Source organism: Vanessa tameamea, chromosome Z (assembly GCF_037043105.1).
Source record: "Vanessa tameamea isolate UH-Manoa-2023 chromosome Z, ilVanTame1 primary haplotype, whole genome shotgun sequence".
NCBI classification, from domain to species: domain Eukaryota; kingdom Metazoa; phylum Arthropoda; class Insecta; order Lepidoptera; family Nymphalidae; genus Vanessa; species Vanessa tameamea.
In genome coordinates, this window is record NC_087341.1 from 470705 (window position 1) to 494893 (window position 24189).

A 24189-nucleotide genomic window follows, 5' to 3' on the forward strand; every position below is an offset into this window, starting at 1 on the left:
CTTGGATAGATTCCGTACAGACTTCTCAGACGGTTAATTTTAAATCGGAAATGGGGGATTGATTCTCATTCGTCATTAGACTCGGGGAAAAGTGAACTAATTGCGTTTTTGATTTAGCTGATATACGATAAGAAGGTAATCATAATAACTTTAAGTCTTATTTCTGCATTGTTTGTTTTACGGTACTATTCATATTATTTAATCTCGAAATATTTGGGAAAACTACAACTATGAAATGATTTTCGTTTTCGGCTTAAGTATTCGAACGGACTTGTATTTTACGATCTACATCCATCAATACGAATCCATCAATTATATGCGTTCAGAAAACTACAACATTTAGAACACTATATTACTATATATAAATAAATAATTTTCATGTTTGTTAAAAAATAATTTGTTAGTTGTCCCCACATTAAACAAAACACTATAAGCAATGTTTGTTTAATGAACCTTTGAGACATATGAAACAGTATCACAACGACAAGGCGTTCATCCTGCAGATGTTATCGCTAAGATGTTACGTCTCTTGTGCCTATAATTACCCTGTCTCAATTTGAATAATAATTTTAACATTGACCTTTAATAATATGACATTACACGTACCTCGTTTTTCCTCCAGATAATTCGAAACGGGCCCGATACAATAACATAGAGTCGGTAGGATTTATTTACGTCGAAAGTATTTATATCACGAAAATAATTGGCCTACTCCCGGTAAGTGTCAAAGACTCGGGTTCAGTGCGTCGGGTTGTTGGCTCTCCTGAAATGAGGACGGTTCGCTTCCCGCGTCGCGACCGCCCCGGTGCCGGCTGCCAGTTCTTATTGTAACCCAATCTATGATTCTAGTGACGTATTTATTCTATCCTATTGATTGCTGATTTATGTGATATTCTCATTATTTAACGTAATCGTAGGAAGTAAAAATAGGTAGATCTCGCCTAGCCTAGACTAAGTCGGTCCTAAATTTGAATTCTTTAAAACATCGATTGAAGTTTCAGAAACAAATGTAGTGCTAATGTATGATTTTAAATCAAATTTTCAATTTGTATGATCTATATTTAATCATCATGATCATTAACTTTTTCTCTCGTAATTACTATTTTTCCTAATTGGTAAAAAATCGTCTGTCTTTACCATTACTTCTTTAAAATCTTATTAATTATCTATTGTTCAGGTTTTTAGAAATGGCATTTAATTTAAATACAGTATATATTAAAAGGAATAAAATAAACATTCACTTAAATAAGTACTTATAAATAAGTGTTATCAATTTACTAAGAAAATAATAGCTCCTATTTCTTCGTATTACGTAACCTATTTTTGCAAGAGTAGTCTTTTGAATAAAGTTGTCGTTTTTGAAATTTAACCAGTATTGAAAATGTTCACTTTTTTCGTACAACATACAAATATAAATTAAAAAAAAAAAATCGAAATACAAACGCAAATGATTTATTTCTATGTTACGTTTGAAACATTGATTCGTGACGTCAAAACTCAACAAAAAATTAGTACGGTGTACTCACTCACTACCGGAAGTGCTAAAGTTATTCGTGTTTTAAAAATAGATGTGACTACGTGAATACTTTGTTCTAAATAACCATTAAACTCGAGGAAATCTTTTACTTCCTAAAATAATCATGGGCATGGAACTTTTGACTTGTTTTTATAGACCATGTTCTTTATAATTGTAGACCTATTAAATCCTAAATAAATGTAGATAGCCTACATTTGTCTTTCATTAACTTCTCCAGCTTCTGTATTATATTAAAGCATAGAGTTCACCCTACTTCAATGCACGTCGATCTTGAAAATTAGAGAAATTCTTTGAATTAAATTTGTTGTTAGATAATGTCGTAAACAGACACAAGTTTAGGTTATAATTCGTGATTCGCTTTGCATAGATTGCAATGTAACGTTGACGTATCGAGTAAAAATCAAATGGTCGCTGTGATTTTTATTAAATATTTAAATTATACGAGAGAACAAAGATTGCGTAAGATAATTTATTTGGTTTGTGTAAGTTTTATACGTATTAGATTGAAATGGACTTTAAAACGTGCTCCGATATCGGCGGACATTTTAAGTGGCATCGATTCAAGTGGCCTACTTCAGTATTTACGAATTTATGAGAATGCACTTCACGAAATAATATTAGCAGTTACAAGCTGTAATCGAAGTCATGTTACCTAGTGCCTAAATAGTTGCCGTGTTCGATTCTGTCATCAAATAAATACTCAGGAGTGTATATTATATACTCGGATGAGTGGTTTAGAGCAATTAACAACTTGGGCTTATAGTGCATAGAGATTTAGAGAATCTAATTGCGATGCAATGAGGTATTGCTGCTGACATCCATGCCGTCATTCCACGTGATTGTATTTTTTATTTGTATATACTTATTTAGGACCTTTCTTATATATTTTTACGTAAACTTATGTATATTTTACATACAAAAATTAAAAAAAACCATAGACTCAAGGTCGGGTCCCGATATACGGTTTGAATTGGAAATTGTAGATTGTGTGCATATGCATGTCATCTGTATGCATTAGGAAATTTATTTTGTTATTAATAAAATAAGTTCTTTTGTTGAAAATATTATTAAATAAGGCTTATTATATACTACAATAATATAAAGATGATAAGAATGAGTGGAGGTCGTAAGACATGTGAATTCAATTATACCTACATAGTTATTTGTTACATTTGAACAGAAGAGAGTATACAATTTCTTGACGGTTTTGTTCAGTAGATTCTACGTTCCGAACCGGCGGTGTTAACATAAAGACGACGATTTAAAAGTACCGTGAGTGTTTTATTTATGTATGTTATATACTTTAACTTATATGATTGATTAGTGGTCGATGATAATTGTATTAAAAATGACATAAGTCATGTTAATAAATAAGTCACATCATGTTGAATAATTGAGACATTACCCTTTTCTGTAAGGGTGTATCCGTTATTGTACTTTAAGATCATATATATATATAATGTTTGGTTAATTATATAAACAGAGTTACTAGTTAACTAAGTTGTTTGTAAGTTTGTCTTCAGCCGAGACCTTGGTGTAAGCATTATCGAGTTACACATTTGTTTGTAGTTTCGTCTAAACTGGGCAAACCCCGGCAGCAGGGAAAATGTTTACGAATACTCTAATAATAAAACTTTTAGCGTGTAAATTCAAAATATTGTGTTTGTTTGACAAACAATATTTAACACTATTAGACGAATGACCCCGTTGGCACAGTTTTGTCTATGCATCTGCCAAGTCGCCTCTGGGTTCGACTCCCTTGTGTTTAGGTTTTCTAAAAGGTTATTCCGGTTCATCCGGATGATTGTCTGCAAGTGGATCACTATTATATTTTTAGTTTGTCACTTTGTTACGCAATTTCTCCGTGTATTATTAATTATAGATCCGTATTCGATTGACTAGACACAGACAGATTAAAAAAATCTACATCTCAAGAGGTCTTTATCCCATTTGATTGTGGATCCAGTCAATAAATAACTTCGATTTATGCTTAGTATATTAACTATTGCCAAGCCCTATTTCGTCAATAGCAAAGAAAAACAACAGATTTTGATTAAAAAAATATATATACGTTGTTATAAAAAAGTCAAGTTAAAATCCATGTTTTGATCCAAAATTAGCTTTACCTCTTTCTAAAGTTAACAACAAGTTTCAGTCTAAAATAAAATAAAACATTGTAGGTTTATTGCGAGGGACCGGCCGGAGTCTATTTGCAGCGGTTTCTACTATGAATGCTGCATTAAGCGAGACAGCGCTTAGACAAAGATGGAAGCTGCAAAAATACAATGTGAGCATAAATAAGTTGGATGTCATGACTTCTTCCTTTTGCTCTGAAAATGCATGTTCGAAATGCGTTTCGAGAGGCTGCCTGACAGAGATGACGGGGGCGCTGCGTACGCGCACCGAAAGACGATATTAATAATTATCATTTTTGTGTGCGTACACGCAGACGTGCGACATCGAGACGGTGTCGGTGAAAGTGTAATATATAGTGAACGGCGATGTTTAAAAATAGCGAATGCAGCACCGATGCGATGGGATATCCTGACAAATTATTTTTACATATCCACGGTCTCTATATCCGTTGGGAGCAGTTTATTAATTGCTAGTGCTCATCTTACTTATTTATAAACTTTCTGGGAATATATTTGATTGTTGAACTTTAAATGAGCTGGAAACAACAATCAATAGCAATTTATTACAGCGGTATGTTAAATTTAACTATAACAGAATTTCTTTTAACAACAGAGATATAAACGTAATAAAAAAGTTAAGAGTTCATAATCGACGCGACACCGAATCCCGTATAATGCTTGGCTACACCAAGGCTGCACCTGTCCGATGGTACAATTGGAAACCTTTTTTTTGTTAGTCCTCTCAATTAGACGCAGGTTGTGGTCATGGCATGCGAGAGGGACCCATTTTATTAAAAAAAATCCTTGGCCACGCAAATGTGTCTGAGTCTTAATTAAGGTTTGTAACCATACTAACGAAGCGCGTTTTTATTTAACATATATAGACTGACGGGTAAATGGGCCGCTTGATTGTAAGTGGTTACCACTGCCCCCAGACATTGGTGCTGTAAATTAAATATTAATTTTATTAACGATGTAATTGAAATACCAATGCGCCGAAAACCTTGGGAACTAAGACATAACGCCCCTCGTGTCTATAAATGAACTCGTTTACTCACCCTTCGAACCGGAACACGACAATACTTGATGTGTTTGACGGTAGACTATGTTACTTACCCTAGTGGTCAAAGCTGAGCTTTAGCTTCTACAAAGTCCTACCGCCCAGACTATACCGTAGACTAGCGCTATCGTGCTAGTCGTAAATATTAATAAGAATAGTCTACGGAAAGCCGGGTAGACGTGTAACATCAAAATTGTTAACGGACGGAGGGCATGATGGCATAAAAGAGCGTCCTGCCGTTTTCCATCACGTCATAGAAGCCGGTCTCACTCAGAAGTCTCACCCAAAAATATTCTGTAGACATTTACAAAGGTACTTTCGATTTGATTCATTGAGCGTGACAACAATTAAGCCAAACTTTTAGAATATATATATAAAATAAATAAAAATCCTTGTAGGCTCTTTCTAACATAGTTCAACTGCTTAACTACGGCTTGAAGTGCGTAATTACGAGAAACAATCTGAGACTCCACAATGACAGGATACACAGTGCTAATGTATAATGAGAGACACCCGACTAGTTATCATCAGATGGAACACCGATGGCTTGTGTGTCCATTCGCTTCTTCAATATTACTCCGCAGATGATAGTTATAAAATAATCTTCATCTCTAATTCAGTTCAGTTCTCAGTAAGTGAGTATAAACAATAATACTTGCAGTTAATTTAATTTCGTAATGAAACAAATAACATCTTGTTATCCTCGCTCGTGTTTTGAGTGAAATAGTTAGTACTTGCTGTAAATATAGTGGATTGTTTGTTTTCCACCAAACGATCGTGAGAATAGTGGTTCTTATATCTTTATACATAAGAGTCGTTTTACTAAAATACAATTAAGATTTTCCTAAGCTCGTGACCACGGAAATGAATAGGTAATTCAACAAATTAAATGATTTTTGTTGGTTGAAATAGTAAATCGAATGTTATATGTTATAACGTTTTGTCAAAATATATTCTAATGAATGTGCATGATACACTTTCTTTCCCCAGACTTTGCTCGGCCTATTTATAATTGTAATTACTTACTTTACTATAGACAAAGCTTTTGTATTAATTTTAAAATTGTGTAAGTGTTTGTTGGAATAAGTTACTAATTATTTTAATTCTTATACCTATGTTTTAGTACAATTTATAGATAGATACAAGTATTTAATTAATTTTATATCGGAAATAATGTGCACATAGTTATATATATATGTGTGTGTTTCGTTTGTTTTAATGTACAAAATATAAAACCTGAAATGTCTCAGGAAATAGAACAAGAGGAACTCAAACAAAGATCGCGGATTTTCATAGACAAGCACCGGAGTTCATGTGCCTAATTTGTCTGATAATTTCATCCCGTGCTCGATGGTGAAGGACCCATCGTAAGGTAACTTGCATGCTTCGGATGAAATTATGCCTCATGTTTACTGATACTGGTTGGTGAATTGCGCTCTACTTTCTTCTCTAAAGGAAGGCTTGTGACCAGAAGTATAGACGAAGTTTAAATTTGAAATCGGAATTTTAGTTAGTAGTGTCCTCATCCTTTTCATATCAAGCGCCCTTGTTTTATGGTACTAGAAAAATACAATACTTCAGACTAATATTATCTGAATATACTAATATATAGTATTTAAAATAATATGTTGAAATCATAAAAGGATTCAAACAAACTTTTGTATCTATACGTCCAGTCTATGGAAAATACAAATATTTTAAAATTTAGTTTAGTTAAAGTTTCGACAAGCTTTTGCATCTTCTTAATTTTGGCAAACTTGCGCCGCCTCCGACATACAGATCTTACTGTATAATCCATTTAACATCGTTTAACCGTGTCTCATTATAATAGCTGAATACATTTACAATCGGTCACTTATAAAGATTTTCGTTTTCAACATTATTCCGGTTGCAAATATGCGTTGACGAGTAGCTATGGTAAGTTGAAAGCAATCCTTTGAAACAGTAACTCGCTACCAACAGAACGATAAATAAAAGCTCCATTTGTCGATGTAAATGATGTCAGTTTTTTCCCACTGCTGACCAAGATTTTCAAGCGATGTATTTGTTGTTTAACTATTTTATAATCGACGGACTTTTCAGCGCTTTACGATTGATGGACTAAAATTAACTTTTATATAAATATCATAAAACTGTAACTGTACTGTGTCTGTGCTCATGTTTCATAAAATGAATGTTTTTTTTTTTTTAATATTTTAAAGAATTAATTAAGTAGTCACGTATACCAGGAATTAGGATTCTGGGAAAAACACTCACGTTTAGAACGAGTGAACGAGAAGTATGGCTTAAAAATTTAAATTCATATTTTTAACAAATTTTCGTGTATCTACTGGCGAATATATACAGTAATAAAATGCCTAAAACGAATAAACCGATGTCGTACAATTACATTTTACTGTGAACTTGACATAGATCCCGGCGCTGTTCCCTGCCAACTCGCTTTATTTATGAATATCAAATACAAAAGAACAAGCGATAAAATCGGAAAGTTTATTTCGAATAACTCGCGTGTCTCCGGCAGATCGGATCGAGATTTCATTGAACACGTGCACAAATGTGTATGTTTATTTATGTCATATTGGTAGTGATAAATAGGCCACCTGATGGTATGTGGTCACCACTGCCCATAGACATTGATACAGAGAGAAAAATCAAACATCAAAGCCCCACCAACCGTAGTAACAAAGATATTGTTACCCTGGTTACACTGGCTAACTCACTCTTCAAACTGGAAACAAATATACTAAGTATAGCTGTTTAGCGGTACGTTATAGAATGAGTGGTTGGTACCTATCTAGAGGGGCTTGCGCAAAGCCCAACCGCCAAGTGTAAATCGTACTTGTCATAAATGCTTAGTATTGCGGACATGCACAAAGCCCCATCACCATGAAACTACTACTAAGTTTAACTATTTGAAATGTTGAAAAAAGCGAGGTCCTACACTCGAACTCGTCTGTACAGAGAACTCGAAACGCGCGATCTCTGATACGTTAAATATTAAAAGTTTTGATTCTCAATCATATTCATTTATTAATGAGTACCATAAGACTATCTGGTATATTCTATTATAATCTGTGCCAACCTATAGAGGTATTCTGTAAGAATAAACTCGAAAGTCACCGTAGAACACGATAATAAAATATCAGAATATAATAATTATAAATTCTATAGGATAATCGTATCAAAATGGCGTATCGTCTTAAACAGTTGTCAACATTTCATGAGTGAGATACGAAGTGAATTCTTACAGAATCGCACCGCTGTATGGAATATTATTTATGCTGAGATTATTTTTAGGACGGTAATTATTTTTTTTTTAGATATCTACGTTTAATCGTACCGAGACGCGGGCGTGTCGGCCAATAAACAAGAATAAAGTTATTGTATGTATGTATGTATATTTTTAATAATAATTGACTAACTTTGTTAAAAAAAGGTTTATTTTTCTCAATCCTATATCAAAAGAAGGTTCTACAGTTACGTCTACCTACGCTACAGGGATTTCCCGTCAAACGCGTCCAATCGCGCTTCCGTCTATTTTAAGAGCAAATTAATATAGAGATACCTATTGAATATAATTTTACGTTATAATATTTCCTGCGAAGTAAGCTAATTCTTAGAGTTGGTCGTCAAAACTAAAGGGTAGCTTATTCTATTTATTATGGAATTGTCATCGTATGGAGTTGTGTTCCCTACGAAACTACCACTGACAAAAAACTCATTTACTCTTTTCCAACATTTGAAATATAATGTTACGTCAAACAAATACAATTAAATGTTCGTGAATAATATTCGGCAAGAAGGCTTCGCTGGCTGTTGTAGAATGATTCCCAGAAAAGAGGCCATAATATTGGTAACTCACAGTAAGATCGTTGTTTTTGTATGATTTTGCAGAAAATAGAAACAGTTCATAATTCTAAGGTACCAGATATTCTGCGTTTTTGTAACACATTAGGTTAATCTTGTATAATCAACATAATATGATAATGGCATTTTATGTGGTAAAGCCGATTTTTGGCTACTGTGGTCTATCTGAAGGGCCAACTGCCATCTGCTAAGATGTTAATCATATTCTGCTATAAATTAATTAACAGGACGAATGTCTCCTCAGTCTTTCTCAGCAGATTTGTTTAGACGGAGAAGGTTTGATGCTGGACTAAGATGATGGATTTTAGTTTTGTTGGTAAATTTGGTGGTAATTTTGTTGGACTTTTTGCAAGTCCGTCTGGGTAGATACCATCCACTCATTAGATATTCTACCGACAAAGTATTCTTGTGTTCCAGTTTGAAGGGTAAGCGAACCAGTATAACTACAGGCGTAGAGAACAAAAAAAACGTTGGTCCCAATGTTAGTGACGCATTGGCGTTGTAAGGAATGGTTAATATTTCTTACAGTACCATCGCCTAGGGGCGGTTGTGACCACTCACCATCAAGCAACCCAAGTGTCATTTGTTATATTAAGTTTCATTTACGATAGTATCGATAAAAAAGAGAGTGAAAAGTAGATTTCTGTATCGTCGTCGTTTGTCGTTGTATTATTAGTCATTGTACGATTATTATAAATAATTATTTTTCATTATATGCCATTAAGAAAAGTATACTCTAGTCTTACACAGAAAGGTAATCTTCAAATAAGGCCAAGTGGTTCTACTTTCATCGCCCTCATAGAAGATTTCAATAAAGTTCTTCAATAGACTTCGATAAAAATTCATTTAATTAAATAAAGCTTCTCTTTGCTAAAGAAACTGATCAACCGCGTAAGTTCTATTGAAACTCCTCGCAGCGGTTTCTGAGTAATTTGCGCAAATATGTTTTTGTATTCTCTGCTTTCGTATCAATAATAACATTAACCCTTACAGTTTTAATTTTATGTGTATAGATTACGAGTTTAAGTGTTTTCGTCTCTTAATGAGGACTGTTCGGAGATAATGGATTTTAAAAATTAGGGTCAAGTAAAAGTAGGTTACACAACAAGAACTTCAAAGTAATAAATAAAAAATAATCTATTGAGCATACAATGCGTGAAATACGTTTACGTCTAGCCTTAGATCTTTTATCCGCTCGTGTTATAATAGTAAAGGACCATACTTGTCCCACAACTGAACAAAGATACGCTGCTGCAATGCGATTGGGAACACCAATGTTAGCATTAGAGAAATTATTAAATCAAATTAAGCACAAGTAATGTCTATGATGCTTGCCCAGATCTGACCCCGCAATTTTTATCTAAGATTCACGTGTCTTATCCGCGAAGCCATCTAGGGTCTTCATTAGAATGCCTGTTACTAATTGGAATACACTTCAAACTGAACAAAGCGGTGCCGTAGCGAGGGATTCGTAGAAGCGCCCAAGAAATTCGATGACGTTGTGACAAGAAATTTAAATGAGGGAAGTTCTTCCATCCATATCTCCTCCTCTCTCCAGATATTCCACATTCATAGTTACGTTTGCTTTGAATCAATCTGCATGGTTTTATTTCAACTAATATTTTTAATATAATTTTTTTTATATAAAATTCAAAAAATATAAATATATCCATAAAATTTCGGATGATATTTGTAATATGAAAAAAAATATTTTTGAGTTTTTTCAATTCAAAATTAGATTTGTTAAGTTGTTGGTAATATTTCTTTACACATAGAAATCCATTTAAATTAACTAATGTAAATTCTGTCATATATTTTTGTTTAATCAAATATTTTCTCAGAAATCGGTAAACAATCAGAATTATTTCGACAGTCGATTTCTGTCGAAGGATTGTTTCCGAGGTGACCATGCGCCTGTGTCCAAAACAAAGGCCAGGATTCGCAAATACTATAAGCTTTCGTGGTAAAGAAGACTACAAAATTCATAGCTACCATACGAGAGCAAGACCCAGAATCGAACTCGCGGTAATTATTGTGTTGTTTCAATGAACATACCGTTTAATAGTCGTCAAACGTAGGGTTTTCTCATAAACACAAGTTCAAGTAGTAGTTCTTCATAAGAACAACTAATGTATAATATTTTAACTATGTAGTTATATCCATAGCTGGCTGCTCAAAGCACATTAAATAGGTAGTGGTGCTCGTATAAATCAATCCATTTCATAAAAAATTAAAATAAATGACAGAATTAAAATAGCAACCGCATTTAAAAAAAAATGTGAAAAAATATTAAACTTCAACAAAAAATGTGTTGTTTTATGTCGAGAGCCTGGTAAATAGATTTATCCGCTTCGCTAAAAGCACTCGTATCAACAAAATTAAACACACAAACTATTGTAAATATTTCAAGGGTAATTAATTTCTTATCGCTAATAACAAATCGTTAATAATTAATTAACAAAATATAAAAAATAAAACTATTCGCTGAGCTTCAACTAAGTGTATCTGAGGTAGTCAAATGGAATATGCTTAATTATTTATATAAAATCTATTTAGAAAGATCTCAAAACCGCAAAGCCAGCACAAAATACCGTTTTGGTTAATTACACTTCAGCAGGCGAGGCGACATGCACCCGACATAGTGCAGTACGAAAATAAACACGAACGATCACTCAGACTCATAAAGATTCAACGAAATTTGATTGCTTTATGTGATTGCGGTTGTTATTTTATATAAATATGTATTAAATCGTGTAAAAATGTGAGATTATGACTGACCTGTTTTTATACGTGATGCGCGTGCGATGCAGGGCGGGCGGCCGGCGACTGGGCGGGCGGCGGCTGCACGCGCGCGTCTCGTCGCTGAATACGTTTACAGTCTGTGCGACGGGACCGGCACGATAAAGATGAATATCGTTTTATGTAAATTTTGTCATAATTAGTCTTATAATGATCTAATTTCTAATGGAAGCAATAAACAAAACATATGTTGGACATTTTGTATTATCGATTACCTAAAATTACCTCTAAGTGATTAGTGTGTTTTTCTAATAATTATTTATATAATTATACGCATGGTCCGGTAGCCGTTATTACGCAAGGAAAACTATTTTAATAATATTGATGTTCTTTTTGGCCGTCTAGTTTCGAGAAATCATTTGGTTCAACTGATATTAACAAGAACATGACAGCACAGTGAATTACATTTAAAATAGTCTCAATTAACGAGATAACGGTATATAAACGATGCATAATATTTTATCCATATTAATGTTGTTAGGAATATATCCAATCGCATATTTTATATATAACAGTTAAAAATATATATTATGTATATAAAAAGATGATAGTATCACTTATATCAAATATTTTTATATCTATTGTAATAAACACTACGAAAGGCTTAAAATGTACATTACATAAAAACGTTCTAGATTGAGTCTATTTCAAAACGAAATTATTGAACTTTAAACCAATAAAATTAGTTGTTGTTAATAAAAAATAAACGAAACAGATAGCAATATTTACATCAAAACATTTTCTGTTTTTAGCGTTAATATTTCAAATGTATTAATATAACAAACGCAGTCAGTAATATGCCAACAAAGTAATTCTGAATATTAATTGAATCTATTGCTGAGATCGCTGAGATAATTAGAAGCGACTCAGACGAACACAAGGAATTCATTGTAAGCCTTCGCCCACACCTGTGTTGTCTTATAACTTGCCTAGAGATACTTCGTAGCGAGTTCGTGTGGCAATATAAAATAAAATAATAATATTATTCAAGCTTATGATTGGTCCCTACGCGGACAATGTTACAGTAGGCAAGAGGGTTCGAAGTCCTTGAGACGGCAAACCCACGCGACAAGATATCGTTCAGCCGTATGCGTTTTCTGAGCCACGTGTATTATTTATTTGTCAGCTCTGGGTTGCTGCTGATCGGTTTTTTATGGAAAACATAGTACATTTTATTAATATATATTGAGGTTATCCGAAGAAGAACAGGAGTTACCGACGTGATGTGCATGATTTGCAGGCTTAAGAGAAAGCGGGCGAGTTACGTATGTCGAAGGACTGATGACTTAGTACAGACGACTCCTAGTGTGGAGACCGTGGATTGGCAGACGCAGTTCCAGACAGACCACAGGTGGAGAGATCACCTGAAGAAAGTGGAAACCGGGATGTTCAGCAGTGGATTACGAGTGCCTCTTGATTGGGTATGCTTTTCATTGTAACATTGTAACTTTTAAAAGTAAGTTATACTCTGGATCTAGGATTCACGACTCGGAACTGATAATTTTTTGATGGAGCAATAGCTTAATAAAGCGGTTTGAATTGCGTTGCTATAATTTTATGTAAGGCGCTGTTACACTACAAAATAAAATGTTCGGGGTCCGGAGACGCACGTCCAAGCTAAGTATACCAAAATTTATAATCATAATACGACATACTTGGGTTCAAATCTTGATTTGAAATTTGATCTTTTATAATATATAATTGCCATAATAAACTTTTGTTGCATTGTTAAATACATATTTTTAAATAAATCTTTGTGTCTGTTTTATAATATTTTAAGCTATTGTATTTTATTGATTGTTAGATACGTGACATTCTCACATGCAACAACCTTTACTAGCTTCACTTGTGTGCACTACTAATTCCATTTTTTATATAAATCTGGAAACGCAACGACGCAGTCTTACCTATACTAATTTGAGTTTCAAACGCTGCTCTAACGTATAGTAAAAGTATTCTTAAAACCTATAATATATTTTGTTTTTACTCGTCGAGGTAACATTGTCGCTATAAAAAAATATATTTCAACATTGTGTTGTGTTGTCAACATCATCGGTACCGATGTCGTCCGTGTCTGCAATAATTTAAGGTATCGTATTTTTGTTGCAGCCATCAGCCAATTCACCTTCCATTCATAGAAACAAACCGACTCTATGTGGTCTTGTCGGTCGACACCGAAAGTGTTTTTATAAGCAACGTGTGCTGCACATCCCGTAGCGCCTAAGGCCACCGAATTTCAAAATTGTTGATAAATAACCTTATTTTCAGGAGCTATTCTATAAAGGGAAGATGAATTAACTGATGATATTCAGGTCAGAAATTCCACGCACAATAATGTAACTAAGTGGCTGACCAGCCCATCCTTTGGGAGACTTAGGTTGGAGTGAAAATATCAATATTTATAGCATATACATTTAATTCTACACCGTAACAGATGATTCAAGAGTGCTTTTACCAGCCTACTTGAAAAAAGAATATATTGATTTTTGATTTATACTCCATCACGGACTACATACTACCGGTAATATTTCTGAAGACTACCAGAATGTTCTAGTTAAAAATTTGTTACTTCTACCATAATATTTATTTATTCTTAAATAATCGTCGTGTTCTTACTATAATGAATCCTTCTATTTTTTAATTTAATTTATTAAAAAGTTAAAAACATAAGATGCATGATTAAAACATGTTTTGAGATCGTATAATAATATTTCGATAGAATTTTAATCGAACTAAACTACATTATTTTCCTCTGTGTGGACTTTGTATAGACAAGACATTTTAATTACATCCTGAAGGGTCGGTCCAGATTTGTATGAGATAATAACTATAATATAATATAACAGTAACTTTAATACAACGGCTTCAAGCTTCATTATATCTAAGCTAATTATTTAGTAATTCGCCTTCAAACACCTTCTTAGTTTTATTTTAGAATATTATAAATGTATTTCTACTGTTGTAAATAAAGATTAAACTTTTTGGAAAAATTTCAAAAGCCATTAATTTTGATCACAGAAAACGAAATTCTATGAGCAATAAAGAATTAAGGTTCCATAAAAAATTGTGTCAACATTTATATCTTTAAAATAAAAATCCATTTTGTTTTTGAATTTTTATTGCATTTTTTGTTTTATTTAACTCTGTAACATAAATAGCATTTATTTTTATTATTATAAGTTACAGTTACAAACGTACAAAACGCGTTTCACATTTAATAAATAATATTATAAAATAATTCTTTATTTTAAGCTACTGCACCTGAGTATGGTACGTAAAGCCAACGCCAAACGCTGCTCACTTATATTAGAAAGTAATAAAAAAAGCTTACTGAGTTTTTGGTTCCTTTATTGATTGATTTAGTATTACAATAGAAAATTGACTGGGGACGATCGGTCGGCGGTCGGCCACAGTACTGTGGAGACACGGCAGCGTTAGGGCGAGCCCAGCCGCAGAGCGACCGTCCCCTTTCGCAATTCCGGCAATGGCTAGATGGCGCTAGTGTGCTTAAAAGCTCACTAGCGCTATCTATCGGAACTCAAACATCACTTAACGAACGACTAGGTTTATACCCGACCGGAATTGCGCCCCGTAATTAATTGGTGGATAGAAATGCTGGTGTGGCGGGGCGAAGGTGAGCTTTTCACTCCGTGCTGAGAGCGCGGGACTCCTGGACCAAGTATACTTGGGAGCCAGGCACCGTGGAGGTGGTGACGAAGGTGCGGTGCTTGGCACGGATGAGCGAGAGATTGCTCTCGGCAACATCGGCACGGTCCTCTGCGGCTTCCAGTTCACGCTGGAATCGGCGTACCCTCGTTACGCTTTGTTGAGAAACGCCCTCCTGTTGACACAAAAATAATGATGCATTATGGACATGAATTATATGCGCGACGTCTATTACAATAGCTTATCATATAAATTCATTGATGGAGTGACATCTTCAAGTTTCTAAGTTTATTTGAATTTCAATAAAATTATACCTGTTCCGTCAACTGCCTCTTGTAGATGTTGACCTTCTGAGAGCATTTTTCCAAGGAATCTTGAAGAAGGGAGATGTTCTTCTGGTCTTCCTCGCATTGAATGATGACTTCCTTGAGCTGACGCTCCTTTTTGCGGAGGATCTTGATGGTCTCAGCGTGCCTCCTCTTTTCTTCGTCCATTTCCAGTTCCATATCCTTGATACGGGCTTCAAGTTTGCTGATGATGCGCTTGCCTCCAACAATGGCATTCGCTTCAACTTCCTCCAGACGCACAGAGATGTTCTAAAAAAATCGTTTGTTAGACGTAATCAATATTTTGATGAAAAAATGTATTTGATAATTTGGTTCGGCTGTTGTCGTCTTACCTTAACTTCAATTTCGAGAGACTTCTTGATGGCTTCAATCTTGACGATCCTTTCTTGTTCCTCGTGCAAGTGTTCTACGGTGTGTTTTAATTCAGTCTGTAAAGGAAATGTTGTGTTAGAAAGCATCTTTATTTTATGAATATAATAAATTAGAAGATATAGATTTTCATAATGTTACCTGGACGCGTTGGTATCTTTCGTCAGCTACGCGCAGCTCTTTGGTAATCTCGTCGTAGTCAGCGGCAACCACGGCAAGTTCTTGTTCGATCTTAGCCTTGCTGCTAGACAGGTTGACGTTGATGACTGTGAGCTCATTGATACGGGTCTGTGCCTCTTCGTAAGACTGTTCAATAGTGCGCTTGGCACGGAGGGCCTAAAGAAAAAAATCAATATAGTTTTTTTTGGAATTTGTTTAAGATGTAATTAAATTCTACTTAAATCAAAAGTACTGACCTGTTCATAATTGCCACGGATTTCTTCAACCTCACCGGTGAGCGACTGAATTCTGCGCTGAGCGACACCATACTGGTCAAGGGTTACTTGCAGTTGCCTCTGGACCTCATCGTAGTGAGATTGGATCTCGGTGAGCTGAAAAAAACGAATATGATATTTTTGTATTCGTTTATTGCCAAATTATTTTAAAAGATCAAGTATTTTGAATTAATTGAGTTGATTGGTTATTTTTACTATATTATTAATTTACTGTACGATTATTTGAAAAAAATATTAAATGCCTCAACATTGAAGAATCTATAAGGGAGTTTACCTGCAGAGATTGTTTCTTGATGGTCTTCTGAAGATCAATGTTGGTCTTGTTAGCAACATCAAGCGACAGCTCGAGTTCTGTGATCTGGATCTGAAGCTTCTTCTTGATGCGAGTCACTTCAGTCTTGAGCCTGGTTTCAGCCTCAACAACACGAGCGCTCAGCTGCTCGATTTCAATGCTGGTCTGTTTGCTATTAACAAGAAAATGGACGGTTTAGTTTATTTGATACAGCTTCTACTTCGTCAAATTACAAATTGTCTTTGGTTTCAGTTATACCTTTGATCAAATAAAAAGTTCGTATTTAATTGTTCAAATTGATTTATAGTTTGTTTTATTTCGTTTATTTTTTGTATATATTCGGTATTCATAGTAGGGATATCTGTTTCGATTCGTACGACACAAACTTTTGGAGTTTTCGTAGCCATTGTAGCAATTTCATTTAATTTGTCTTCTATTTCGTTTTGTATTTTAGTATTAGAATATACGGACACATTTTTTGAGAAGGTATCGGGAATTTGATCGTAGTGATACTTTCCCATATTAATATCTATTTTATTAACTTTTCCTTCAGCTACATTATGTCTGGTTTCTTCCAAGAGAGTTTGAGCTATTGCCTTTGCTGATTTTCCCCGGAATACTTTAGCTTTGCTTCTTAACTCATCTCCTACATTTAATTGTGTGTTATATAAATCGAGTGCCTTGCTATATTCCTCTCCCTTACCATATGGATCAACACTTAGTTTCTCCTTTTCAACCCTTTTCTTTTTAGTTTTTAAAGAAACACTTTTAACTCCGACATGTTTTGTTATGTTTGCAGCTGCAGCAGTGGCTATGACAGAGAAAGGAGTTCTTCTACCAACACTATAAGTATCGAGGTGATTTTTTGCTTTCTCGGCAACTTCTTGAGATAATTTTACAACGTCGCCTTCAGAATAAGTTTTCACTGGTTGGTCAAATCGGTATTTTTCTAAGCCCCTCTCGTTGTTCCATGGCAAGTGAGGTGGTTTTACATTGGCTCCTTGTTTTTTAGCAGATATATAATCAATCATTGGTTGGTAATAGTTTATTCCATAGCCGTAATTGTTTTCATAAATAGCCGTCGGTGGTTTTGACCATTTCTTACTTTCGGGTACTTTAATTGGAGGCATCTTGAAGTTCTATCGTGTATTTGTTGTTGTTTTGAATGAAATGCTAAAGGTCCACCATTTTATCCGTATATAACTGCACTTTGCGTGTGGGTGAGGAACACTGACGTCTATTAGTTTCAAATCACAGCAGTGCCAATGTTCATATTAGCTAATTGCAGATGTGCACCAATCAGAGAACAAGATATATTTAAACGGAATGCCTTGCCAATATTTGAAAATAAATAAGGAGCGAACGTAACCATCTCTTGCCGGAAATGATAACATTGTCATAATAAGCATCTGCGCTTTGCAACGATTTCTCTTATTGTAAATGATTGAAAGGCGTAGATGCGTGTGATCATTGCGATTTTCGGATTAAGATTATGATTGTTTACAACCCACTTGGGTAATATGAGCTTTAATTTTAAATATTTAAATTATTTAATATAGGGTTTTATAAGCAAAAATATAACAGTTTTTAAAGTTTCCGTTTTTTTTCTTTAAAGAGACAATGCTGTTTATATTATGTCGATAATGTTCTATTTTAATTATATTCAACAGCAACTAATTGATCTGTATGAAATACATGTTTGTCTATCTACTAACCGGATGGACTCAATTTCTTCTTCCTTCTCCTGGAGGCGACGTTCGGCCTCGTGACGGAACTGGCCAAACTCGGTTGTCAGCCTCATAGAGCGCTGCTCCTCGGCTTTACGACCCTATAAACAGGAGTATTTATTATAATTTAAAATAATATAAAGCAATTTCGGGTACAGTTCCTGGTATTACAAAAAGGGCTAATCAGTGAGCTACGCTTAGACTACGAGTTTATATAATTTGAAATATAATTCCAAGTTGGTATGAATGTATACTTATTTTTACCTTTTTTCATTATGTGAATATTATTATTCAGTGAAAGCTATATAATATTTTTAATCGCATCTATTAGACTATTAAATAATAATAATGTTATGTTTAAGAATAAAACAATTTGTTGTAAAAAACCTGCCAAATCATTCACAATATCACGAGCTTGATATGCTTGTCACTTGTCTCTGGCGAAACCGTTTGGCAGTGCACGTCAGTTATAATCACTTTAATTGGAAATTCACGTAACACAAAACTCGAGTTTGAATATTCGCCAGAAATTGTCAAATTAATAAATCAAGACATCGGTACCAGGTTGCACAACATGATCGTTGTATTCATTACTTTATTTGAGTTCAGTACGTCCAAATTAATTTAAGATGTGTGTAATAATTATTGTAACATGTTTTATATTATAATTTACCTTCCGTAGCAAAATGCTCTATTATGCAGAATTGTTTACAATTGGTAAAGTTGGGAACACTTACGGCTTCAGCTTCCTTGTAGGCGGCGGTGAGTTCTTCTCGCTCGTTCTCAAGACGGCGCAGCTCGATTTCGAGCTCGTGAAGACGGCGGGTCAACTCAGTGAGATTGGCGCGGGCGTCGTGCAAATCGTCTGTGTAGTAGAAATAAACAAATTAATACCACCGCATCGACTAAAGTTACGACTAAAGCTGTGATTAATATATCGTTATTTGATGAACCGAAATAACTTAGGAATTTGCGTGATGATACGTAACAGAATTTTAATGTCTTCCTTGAGATATAGTTAATGATGGCAGTAGTACTGAAGCATGAAGAAAAAACACTTCACATTCCAATGCACCGTAAAAATGTATAATATATGTAAGTAATTTACATATATTTGTATTTTTGTCTATTTGTGTAAGTAACGAAATTAATTAAACTAATTGGTAAAGTACATGCATTGAAATTTGAAGTTAGGTTTCGGTCTTTTAAAAAATATATCTGATTATATAACTATGAATTGTGGTTAGTTTGCAAATTAAGTGTGATCAAAAACTGCTAATAATTGCTGCTGATAAACAATACCTATAAAGGTATTTGTTCATTTTCGTTTAATTATGGTGTCATTATATTGTCAATTTTAACTCACCACCCAGTTTCTTGTTTTCGCGACCGAGGGCATCTTTCTGTTCACGAGTTTTGTCGAGCTCGTGCGAGATGCGCTGGATCTCGGTCTGCTTGTTGCGCAGGTCGCGCTGGCTCTGCTCATAAAGCTGCACCGTCTCTTCAAGGCGCGACTTGATTTCGATGTTAACGCGTTCCAACTGCTCAGTCCTCTTCTGCAGCTCCCGGGCTGTTCCATTAGCCTTCTCAAGGTCGATGATGAGTACCTCAACCTGTATACAGTAATTATCATATTTATACCGAAATATATTAATAATTCATTTATATCATTTGCAATAATTTTTTGTTCACTAAATGGTAAATAAATAATATAAGTTATTACTCCTGTACCTCAGACTGAAGGCGCGACTTCTGCTTCTCAACGCTGCTAATCTTGGCGATAAGGGTCTCAATTTGTTCTTCCTGTTCCTGGATGCGGATAGAGTACTTGCGACGGATCTCTTCAATCTCCTCGGCTCTTGCCGCAGCCTCAGCTTCGAACTTGGACCTCCAGTGCTGAAGTTCGCCATTGGACTTAACCAGTTGACGCTCAAGATCCAAACGAGCCTCAGATTCCTCTTCCAATTGTACGCGGACAGATTCCAAGTCAATTTCAACCTAATTTTATTAAACAGAATCATGTTAGATCAAAACATTTACTACTTTTACGAGAAACAATTATTTAGGGAAAAATATATATAAAGAAATAATATTTTTTTGTAATGTAAAATCATACTAAATTACCTGGTGCAGGTTGGCCTCAAGCAGAGAGCGCCTTCTCTCGTCATCCTCAATCTTGCGACGCGCGTCCTCGAGCTGGCTAGCGAGCTGGCTCCTAAGGTACACCACGTTCTCAATGTTCACCTGCAAACATATCGCCAGATTCATATAAATAAACGTCAGATAAATTATAACCGAAATTTTCTAAGGAACAAAACGCACCTTAAGGTCCTGAACTTCCTTGACGAGCTCAACATTCTCCTGTGACAGGCGCTGCTTGTGCGATGTGATGTCAACAATTGTGCGGTTTAGCTCTTCGATCTTAACGTGGAGTTCACTGATATTGATTTCGAGTCTTTCGCAAGTTTTGATGACTGTAATTTTTTCCTTGGTTACGTTCTCCACTTGGGCCAACAGCTCGTAAACTTCAGCTTGGAATTTAGCCTTCTCTTTCTCGACCCTGGAGACAAAAGAAACAATGATGCAATCATAAATCTTAAAAAAATTATACCAAATATTATGGTGTTCAGATGTAATGATCTTGAAATGAAAATATATATTTAACGCACAGCTTTTTCGCAAAAATACGCATAGCCCTTATAACTAAAAAGAAATTTACAATATTAATTAATAATGGACACATTGTTAATTCGTGGACCTCACCTGGTTTTGCTGTGGGTGAGTTTGTCGATCTGTTCCTGGAAGTCAACCACGATCTCCTGGTGCTTCTTCTTGAGCAGGTGAGCGGTCTCTTCGGACTCCAGGTGGACATCTTCCAGAAGTTTACGGAGTTTGGTCAACTCGGTATCACGTTTTCTGTTGATCTCGAACTGAAAAATGCGAAAATGATTCAAATTGTGCCCCCAAAAATATTTAGTTGGGAACATATTTGATTTGTATTGTCATTATGATTGCAAAATGAAGTACAGCTAAACTAAAAACGTTTTTAGTAATATAAATAACATACGGGGTGTGAAATAGTTTTATTTGTGACCATAATAATGTCATTTTTTTTAATCAGAATTCACTGAAACATAACACTATATAATATAAATAATAAAAGTAATATTTCAAAATCGCATAGCAAATCATTTCGCCAAAGCAACAGTAATAACAAATATCTTCGCAAGGCAACATATTGTGGTATATATACGTTTTAATAGTTCATTCTTCTTTTTGGCACTTCTTCGTTTTCAGGGCCAGATATTTATATATATAATATTCTTAGAACATCAATCTGTCTCTTAATAATCTTTACATTTTGATCGGTGATTTGAATCGGCGATTTTTAATCTCGATCATCCATGAGCCAAATAGTTACATCCGGCAAAATTTGAAAAATTAATTTTCAAAATATATCATCGGTATAGGCAAATACTTACCTCCTGATCGGATTTTTTTAATAAGTCCTGCTATAATGATATTTATAAAATAAAATTTTCATAAGTGAAGAATGTTTATTTACCTGGCTTTCAGCTCCGCCTTCAGCCTCTTCTAGCCTCTCGGAGAGCTGGATAACTTGCACGCTCAAATCTGCCTTCTCCCTTTCGATCTGTAAAATGTATCTTAATGTTAGTTTGTTTCATTTGTTTACATTATTAATGACGATTAATTGCAAACCAAATATTGCGTTAATATAATTCAGTAAAAGTGTAAGCCGTTATTATGATTAAATTTTAATTTAGAATCTAACTTTTTGTAATTTTTAAATTAATCAGAAATGTTACTGAATCTATTTGATCGATTTGTTTCGCTATATCGAAGTTTGGTAGGCGAAACTTTCTATAAAAATTTAAACTACCTTTACATAACGAGTAGTTGTGCAATAAAAACGTTACTCGATAATGCGTCCTTCGCATATTTCAGTATTGTGTCCATCTATATTTAGTAACGGGCCGTGTCTCACGGCAGTGACTAAGTCGGATATTTTCGCCACTTTACCACGGTCTATTATTATATTTCAATATTGTGGCATTCTCAGCAGGAACGAGCATCATTTGGCCCAGTTTCAAAAGTGAGACCGGAGAGCGAGACGTCGAGGTTTCAACGAATACTTTGGTTCGTGTCTAAATTTATCACGCTGCGCTCGAGCGTCGGGTAGAAGGCGCTGACGGTCTCGCGGACGCGGACATGATCGAGCGCGTTCGCCTGTACTGTTCACCGGTGCAACAGATTAAAATAGAACATGCGAATCTCGGTGACGAGAGCGAACCCGACCTCAATGAGATTATATCAACGATAACTGTCGATCAAAGAATGCAAGAGCATTTTGAAACAATTTACAGCTTCAATTTAACTATCGCGGTTTAATAGAATTCAGATGATTAAAATGATCACTGAACTCTATTACTGTTATTAATGCCAAGAGATCATTTCATTTTGAAACTTTTCTTCTTTATATGTCAACCGTTCTAAGACTAACTCGTTGATTGAGTAAAAGTAAAAAAAGTAAAACTTCTACACTCTTCAAATTTCTATTCCATATTTAATGTTAGCTTATTATTTTTTTAGGAATAGTAAACGAAACTTTCACACACAGTTAGTCAAATGACAATAAGGTAGATTATTTAATAAGTTAATTTAATGACGCTTAAGGATTAGATATCTGCCAGGATACTTACACTTTGTGAAGCCGAAATGAATTCTTGTTAGTCTAACAGATCTTAATGCGAATGTGGTAAAAATGGAAAAGTTAGATTTATTCAATGATATTTTTTTATAAGGGCGTGAAAGGGCAAAACATGAAATGGAGGGCGGCGGTATTAATAGAGGTGTGTGAGCGGCGCCCGCCCCGCCCACACCTGCGCCGGCGCGCCCGCTATGGCCGCGGCGCCCGCACATATCACATTTCGCGCGTTCGAAGGCTTACCCTCTGACGTAGCTCCCTTTCGGATTCCAGATCATCTTGGAGGAGACGGATCTTGTCCTGAAAAATACAACATATTCTATCATGTGTCCTCAAACACTTCACAAACACTGCACTGATTTCAGGGCCGCTACCTCCAGCCTGGAGAGAGCACTCAGGTCGGCGCTGTACTCGATGTTAACGTCGGTGGTGCCACCGCCGCTGCTGCGGTAGGTGTACTTGGAAGTCTTCGCCACGGCGGACATTGTCGCTGGTTCGTCTCTCGATCGGCAGTCGGCGCTACGTTACCGGTCGGGCACCGTTCGACTAGTGAGAGCGGGAGCGGGAGTCGCAAGCGCACGAGCCGCTCCCGCGCACCTTCGCCCGCGCCCCTCGCCTTTGCCGCACCCCCGCCGTCGCCTTCTCCCGCTGCTCCAGGGCGGCCGGCCGGCTGGAGCTCGCGGATCGTGTTACCACCCCCGCGCACCCCCCTCTCGGCCTTTTATAGACACGCCCGCCTTAACGCTGCTGTCGCGGTTCTCTTTTATTTGTTTTGCCCAAAAATTTGGCAAATCCCTTCATGTGTTCCGCCTTCGGGGCGCCGTGCTTGAACTATAATGCAGTAGAGGCAGGTATGTGTCGACGTGGATGCAGCGGCGCGTGCGCCGGCGGCAGGCGCTTCCTGGCAGATTCCTGCAGTGCGCTGGCAGCGCAGGCCGTTGCACACCAGCGTACAATGCTGAACTTAACAATGAACTTCTATTCTTTTCATTAGCCTCTAGCGACCCAAACCGATTGTTCGTATGTTTACAAACATTAAAACGTTTAAATATAACTGATTGATTAGGTACTGAGTGTTAATAAATCTGTTAATGCACTCTCTTTGGGAGTAGAGAACATTTGTTTTCATCAGTTGTCATTGTTGAAATTACTAATTTAATATATATAGGTGTTTACGACACCTACCTACCTACCTATATAGGGTAGAAG

General features: G+C 35.6%; 2 protein-coding genes across 3 annotated transcripts in view; both read right to left on the reverse strand.

Moving 5' to 3' along the window:
- Positions 1-11426, reverse strand: part of Fhos (Formin homology 2 domain containing) — a 78585-nt gene extending 67159 nt beyond the window's left edge. For both annotated transcript variants that reach the window (XM_064220269.1, XM_064220268.1), the window contains exon 1: positions 11378-11426. The gene's annotated coding sequence lies outside the window, so the exon portion shown is untranslated. The remainder of the gene's footprint in view (positions 1-11377) is intronic.
- A 3072-nt stretch (positions 11427-14498) lies between these two features.
- On the reverse strand, positions 14499-23608 carry LOC113403964 (paramyosin, long form). The gene is made up of 16 exons (XM_026644653.2): positions 23355-23608; positions 23224-23280; positions 21820-21906; positions 21018-21184; positions 20577-20814; positions 20379-20498; positions 19986-20252; positions 19621-19867; positions 18992-19119; positions 18243-18355; positions 16510-16699; positions 16197-16331; positions 15922-16116; positions 15744-15839; positions 15379-15660; positions 14499-15239 (listed from the first exon to the last, which is right to left on the reverse strand). The coding sequence occupies exons 1-16, from the start codon at positions 23463-23465 to the stop codon at positions 15042-15044; spliced, it is 2631 nt and encodes an 876-aa protein (XP_026500438.1). The 5' UTR covers positions 23466-23608; the 3' UTR covers positions 14499-15041.
- Positions 23609-24189: the final 581 nt, after the last annotated feature.

Bases quoted from the DNA above. Each gene is read 5' to 3' on its own strand.
- LOC113403964 (XM_026644653.2), bottom strand. From the start codon at position 23,465: ATGTCCGCCGTGGCGAAGACTTCCAAGTACACCTACCGCAGCAGCGGC. The intron at 21,185-21,819 runs GTAAATAAACAT...CGCATTTTTCAG, and splicing joins AAGGCGGAGCTGAAAGCCAG to TTCGAGATCAACAGAAAACG. The intron at 19,868-19,985 runs GTACAGGAGTAA...TACTGTATACAG, and splicing joins AGTCGCGCCTTCAGTCTGAG to GTTGAGGTACTCATCATCGA.